The sequence below is a fragment of the Macaca fascicularis genome, chromosome 6, assembly GCF_037993035.2.
Source record: "Macaca fascicularis isolate 582-1 chromosome 6, T2T-MFA8v1.1".
Classification (NCBI taxonomy): domain Eukaryota; kingdom Metazoa; phylum Chordata; class Mammalia; order Primates; family Cercopithecidae; genus Macaca; species Macaca fascicularis.
Window position 1 is genome coordinate 36,466,147 of NC_088380.1, and position 6,954 is coordinate 36,473,100.

At 35.9% G+C, this 6,954-nt stretch overlaps 1 protein-coding gene across 5 annotated transcripts in view; it reads left to right on the top strand.

The window, feature by feature from the left end:
* SKP2 (S-phase kinase associated protein 2) overlaps window positions 1–6,651 on the top strand; it is a 31,852-nt gene extending 25,201 nt beyond the window's left edge. For 3 of the 5 annotated variants that reach the window (XM_073993303.1, XM_005595985.4, XM_015451280.4), the window contains 2 exons: window positions 133–240; window positions 4,760–6,651. In XM_073993303.1, the coding sequence (XP_073849404.1) occupies window positions 133–240; window positions 4,760–4,973 (322 nt within the window). In that variant the 3' untranslated portion in view covers window positions 4,974–6,651. Of the gene's footprint in view, window positions 1–132; window positions 726–1,550; window positions 2,758–4,759 lie in introns of those variants that run through there. The other 2 variants (XR_012413612.1, XM_065546158.2) reach the window with 2 other exon arrangements.
* The last annotated feature ends 303 nt before the right edge of the window (window positions 6,652–6,954 follow it).

Consider the following 6,954-nt stretch of genomic DNA (forward strand, 5'->3'; position numbering starts at 1 on the left):
ATCTTGGTTTCTCATTATATGGGGAAAGGATCATAATGGTGAATTGAAGCAACTAAGCAGTAGGTTATTTCTGTCTTCTTTATCTAGAATCAATGTGTGATTTTCAATATCTTTTTTACTGCCTTCTTACAGTGATAGCGTCATGCTAAAGACTGACTGCTTTCAGGAATTTTTCCAGCTCAACTACCTCCAACACCTATCACTCAGTCGGTGCTATGATATAATACCTGAAACTTTACTGTAAGTATGTTTTGTGTTTAATGCTTAATAGAAGGCAGGAAACAGCAGAGATGCCCCTTGGTGTGAAAATCCATTATTATTAATAGACATATAAAACCGAAACATTAGTGATTAGTATACCACAGACTGGCTGTGAAAGACCAGCAGAGTGTTGCTTAAACTGTCTGGTGAAATTGAGTTGATCCAGATTGTTCACTAAACATTTTGTTTAGCTGTAAGCAGTTTTAATTACTAGCTTGCTGTCTTAGTATCTATGAGACGACTTAGCAGAGAAGCAGAAGATTACCTTTTCCTCCAGGAAACTTGAAGTATAATTGGGAAGGCAGACCCAATGTGGGTTAGTGTCTTTTTTTTTTTCTTTCCAAATTTTTTGGATTAACTCCTGTTGATTCAAAAAGCTTTCATCTGGGCTTAAAGTTCTGTATCTTCTTAGTGATGTGTGTCCTGGATAGTGAAGGAAATGGAAGGATCTAAGCCTGTAGATGGTATGTATTGTAAGTCTGATGCTATTTTTGAAGAGGGGTGTGTTAAGGTCTGAAAGGTGAAGTGACTTATTCAAACCCTGATGGTGAGTTGGTGGCTGACCCGAGTCTAAATCCTAGGTCTCCTGGACAGAGGCAAAATGGTCGCTATCTAATCCAATGGTTCATACAAGGGTTAGTTTTACCTGCTCAGCAACTTACACAGAATCAAAGAAGTGCAAGAAAGAAGCAGCCTGGTCCATCTTTCCTTTGGGAAACACCATACCCAACTCATCCCTGGGAATCATATCTTTATTGTTTTAAAAGGTTTTCTGTATTTCATCCCAAAGGACTGGCAAAGTCTCCCTAATGGCAAATGTGCATGTGTAGCAATTTTATTAAAAACCACAAGAGGTCAGTATCTTAAGAGTTGATCAGGTGCCCAACATGTCTTGAACGCGGCTGCTGGACTCATTTATGTAGCTCACGAACTAAACGAAGGTTAATTTCCTTCCAGCTCCTACGTAGGAATGGTGGTGAATTTGAACAAAGAATTTTAGTCCTCAGAATCATAGTTTGGATCTTTTAAGTTAGTTTCAAGAATTAATGAATAAATCAGATACTTCTACTATACAGAGTTAACTAGTAGAATTAGGAAATCTGGCAGTTATGCATTTTAATTAATCATTTTAATTAATCTTGGGGTTCAGGGTCTCAGCTGGTATCTCATTTGGGAAAGGACTGCCTAAAATAGGATGGCAGGATTTACTTTCCTGGCTCTCAAATGTTGGGGTTTAAATTCGTGTGCATGAAACTCTTATTAAAATCCCTGCCCTCTCTATTTTCTAGCATCCAGAACTCCTAGGAGCTTCTAGCGTCTACCCAAAAAGACTTCTCTGTCATCCATTCTTTCCTGTCCTTGCCATCTGGCCTCCTGCTTCTTTGCCTGTGCAGCCCCCTGGGGAGTGTGGTGATCATTCTTTTCAGGTTGCTTTTCTCAAGAGAATCTATCCATGTGTCTTGCTTTTGTTCCTTCTCTGCAGAAAGAAAGAAGCTAAGCAGGTAATGACCCAAATGCTTTTTCTCAAGCAGAGGCGAGGGGAAGGCTGTGAGCTCTTCATTTTAGTATTTTTATCCAGTGGGATGATAGTAATAGTAATTGCGATACCTGCATAATAATCACATGGTAATACCTGGAGGCAGTGTGAACTGATGGTTACAAACACGGACCTGAAGTCACAGACATATTGTGAACCTTCACTGCATTATTATTTCTTATTTGTACAAATCTTAGGAAATAAGAGGAACAGGGGCATTAGGAGTTTAGTTACAAGTCAGACCACTAGAATAGAGAAGAAGAAAGATCCCGTCCTTGAACATTAAGGTAAAAGAGTGTATTTCTTTAGGTATTGTGTAAATAGTACACTGATTTGCATTGTGAATCCTTCAAGATGAGTTTGTTGGTACCTTATGCTTAAAAGTCTCTCAAGATAAAATGAGAATTAGAATGACTTTAATTTCAATCATTTTGGCAACTGATATATTTGAAGTTTATAATAAAATTTCCAGGGTGTTTCCATAGTAATTTCCAGAGAGCCACCTATGCTAAAGAACTTAAGGCTATCTATTTCTCTGAAGTGGGAAAATACAATTTGAATGTCTTTCTTCTGTAGTAATGTTTTAAAATACTTGGGAAACTATAAATTTTTCTTCCCCAGGACCTATTCCCATTGTATTTATTCTCTTACTTCTTAATTGGTCTTCTTCTCTATGTCTAAACTTCCTTCTAATTCTTCCCTATTTCTCATTCAAGTAAGAAACCCAAACTGGAGATAGTAAACTAATCTGAGATAAGACTAAAAAACTTCTGTGGTAGGAGCATTTGTAGTTGAGGCATTTAAGATTTTATAAGGAAAACAGGATTATTGTATAGATAAGGTAAAGAGCAATCCTGTGAGTTCATAAATATCTTTTATTTTCTAAAATTCGATATACATAAGACATTGGTGTTATTTTACACTTCTTACATTAGAAATAAAGCCTCTTGAACTACTTATTTCTATTTGCTATCCCTTAGTTTGTTCTTCAGTCTCTTCCATTGTAGTTTTTAAAAGATGCTTGCAAATTTTTTATTCTGAGTTGCACATACCAGAAGGCTTTGTTTTTTGTGTATTTTTTTTCTCCTTAAAATCTTAGACTTTCTGGATTTTTGACTTGGGAACTAGTTCTTCATCCATCATTTTATCTTATATAACCCCCTTATATATAACACCCGAGTGTGTTCTGAGAGTCTGGTCTTCATTTCTTTCCTCACCAAATCTCTTTCCCAATGCTGTTGTAAGAACATGTCCTCCTCTGCCATCTGCCATTCCTCCTTTTCTTACTCCACCTACAGTTTCTTCCCTTAAATATTCTCCAGCGCAGAATGGCTCACAATTTGGCTAATTTGGATATACCAGAACCAGAATTCTCATAGTAATTACAATGTTTCTCAAATTTCACATGGGGGATTCAAAGTTGGAGCTGGATTGCTGTCATCGTAAGTGATTAAGTATCTGTGTATTGTGATCTTACTTTGATACTGTTTCTACATTCCAGAAAGCAGTTTACTTAATGACAGCAATTTGTTCTTTCCGATTTTCTTTGGTTATATGCCTTTAGATCTTACTGTCCCCTTGTGAACAAGCATATTTATTTCATTTGGATAGTGCTTTTATTTTGTAAATTAGCCTTCATCCTGTACTCAGCTAACGTATATTAAACATTTGTGGGGTTTAAGACACCTTGTGGAATGTAGAATAAATACATTTCGGGGAGTAGTGGGAAGACTGGAAGAGCAGGTTAGACACGGAAGGTCTTCAGACTAGCTGAACAGCCTGGGTTCTGTAAACACGAGAGAAGCATCAAAGGTTTTGGAGCAGATGAATGACTAACGTGAGCTAGGCTTTAGGAAGATGCCTTGGAAATTAGTATATAGAACAGGCTAGAAGGAAGAAAGACTGGAGGTCAGGTGACAGTTACAAGGAAGGTTTGGGGCTTTTTAAAAGTAATTATTGACAATGTGAAGATATAAAGGATGTTTCTGACTTTAGGTCATTGAGGTGCTCATTGATCTGTAGTAGGACTTTGTTGAAATTCCAAAATAAATGTTCCCTTTCCTGAGACTTTGTACTGTGTGTCCCAACCGTGAGCAAATACAGATCAGAGAGTTGAATTTCTAGGCACATAGATCTGAGTTAAGAAGAAAAAAATCATTACCAACACCAAACAGTATTTACTTTGGAGAAACAGAATTTGAGAAACTGAATTTGTGAAACAGAATTTCACTGTTAACAGGGTTGAATTTCATCTAATGTGAAATACCTAAAGGGACTGGCTTATCTATGCAGAAAAAAATGGTAATACGTAGGGAGGTAAGATGGCTATTGCCTCCTATAAAAGGTGTGATTTTTAACCCATTTTCTCCACCTGTACCCAACTACATAACCCTATCTAAAATATCTTAGGGAAGTCAGTGGTAGTTTTCATCACACATAATGGACTTGTTGACTATGAACCATTATTAAGAAGTTCATCAATCCTGACAGCATCTCCCTTTGAGAGATGAGCCTAGTTCAAATAAAGGTCAAGTTCATATCCTTAATTTGCATGTAACCTGTGGTGGTTCCAGCTGGTGCCACAGTCAAACATTTGTTTCTACCATCCCTCACTTGCTAGTTTCTTCTCACAATACAGTAACCCTATTCAGATCACTATATAAATCACAACAGGAGAAAGGAAGCAAATATGGTTGGATTCTTAAAGAAACCTGAGTTTCTAAGGTTATTAGGAACCTCATTCAATAAAATGCAGCAGTGCGTTTCCTAATGCCTGTTGCTCAAGCGATATGGTCTGTGCTTTCCAGTTTAATTTGCTATTTTCTCAAATCATTTATTGTAAATTGTATTTTCAGACTGCATTTTGTAGATGATACAAATTGTAAAATTTGGGTCATATAACTCTAGTCAAACAGTTTCCATAGATACTGCCATTCTGAAAGTCTTTTTCTTCCTTTCCAGTGAACTTGGAGAAATTCCCACACTGAAAACACTACAAGTTTTTGGAATCGTGCCAGATGGTACCCTTCAACTGTTAAAAGAAGCCCTTCCTCACCTGCAAATTAATTGCTCCCATTTCACCACCATTGCCAGGCCAACTATTGGCAACAAAAAGAACCAGGAGATATGGGGCATCAAGTGCCGACTGACACTGCAAAAGCCCAGTTGTCTATGAAGTATTTATTGCAGGATGGTGCCTCTTCTTTAGAACAGGGAAAATAAGCAGGAAGCCCAGTTGCTGGAGTACTTAGCTAGTTTTATTCTTGGTTTTCCCTTTGCCTTCATTCTGCAAGTATACTAGTGAACCATTTGAGGGGGAAAACTATGAAATCTTGCTTTTTGAAATGATTCTAAAAGCTTCTATCACTGCTTTGCTCTTAAGAGCCAAAGTTGTAGGCCTTTTGAAATTTTGGGAGAGTGAGCCTATAATTTCAAGACACCTTAAAGAGCAAAATTTGAGCCACCTCTTCCAAGTACCCTTCTTATTAAGTCTATTCAGAATCAAGCTTAAAAATTACCACCAGCAAACAATCTTCATAGCCCATATAACTTTTATCTATTTAATTTTATAGTATTGCTTTATAAGACAGCTTAGAAGAACAATAAGCTATTTGTATTATGAGCTGAACAAAAAGAGAATCATAGGATAGTAGCATCTAAGGCCATCTTTTCTGGGAATAGGAAAGAGAAAAATGCATTTTAATTTTGCCTTTAGATTTGAAATTAGGTTAATAGAAATAAGTAATCCCATGTAATTCACCTTAAAACTTACAGAAGACTAAACATTACAAAACCCAGAGGTATAGAATTGGTGTAGGATTCGAAGGCCCAGGAGACAGTTTTCTATGACAGGTTAATTTGAAGTATCCTGTAATGTTCATTAAGTTACTGTTTCCAGAATCTAAATTAGATGAGAAATATAATTGTGGTTTTCTAACTTGATAATCAAATTATGTTAACATGGGTCCTTTAGCTTTTAAAATGACTTGCTTTGTTTTAGAAAGGTGGTATTAATCCAGTCTGTATTCTTGAAAATTTGGATGGAAGAATTCTGAAGTTGCCTGCTGTTTTCCTTTAGCGCTGAGGTTCTTAAGGTTACTTTTTTATTACTCTGGAATCAGGTTTTTAAATTGTCTTTTTTTTAATGATCTCTCACCAATAATTGTTTGAAACTATCCATTTTTAAGGTCATCAGACCTACAGTTCCCTAAGAGGAACTGCATTTTCTCTTCAATCAGAAATAATACAATAGAAGCAGGTATATGTTCCATGGAGTTTCAGTAGTAAGCACTACTTATACCTACATAAGAGTTAAAATCCAGATGTGGGACCTTTTGATACCATCAGTGATACATATATTTTCTAAACTGGTACAGAGAAGTGAAAAAGATCAAATTCTACTTCTTAAAAATCACAAAAACTAGTTTAAATTGATGACTTCATATGTTCAAAATGTAACGACAAAAAAAAAGCCAAAACCTGTCATTTGTATTAACTGTTTTTTTTTTAATCAAAAATTGTAATGTTAGAAACATAGTATGAAGTGCCTTTATCTGCTTAGACCTAACGAAGATTTTAAAGTTGGGTTACACAGGAAATGATTATGCTTCAATTTCTTAGTAGTTAAAAAGTGCTAAATACTACTTGAAATTATTGTTTACAGGTTAGTGACAAGAGCTGGGGTTAGGATCCAGTTGGACTCTAACATCCAGATGCCCTCAAACATACAGAACTTCCAAACTCAAGTCCAGCCATAAGCTATTTTGCCAACATGTCAGAGCAATCTGTATTTTTGTATGTGATTTCTACTTTTATAGACTTGTTTTAAAATAAACACATTTTTATAAAAATGAGTACTTAAGCTAAGTTGTATTCCTTTTTTCTTTAAGTGTTGTGGTTAAAATTTGAAAGCATTAAGTGTGGTGTGCCATTTGGCTTAGATACCTCTAAATAAGACTCTTCAAAACAGAGCCCTGTTTTGACCTTTCTACTTCATATGCTTATCGCATTGAAAAAAAAAAAAATGCCTTTTTAAAAGGGGCTAATACAGGCTTATCTTTAAAGTGCTTCCAGTAGTGATATACTTACAAAACCTTTGAATTCAAGTGACAAAGGAGTACTATCAATAAAAGTCAGCTAGTAGCATTTTAAAAATA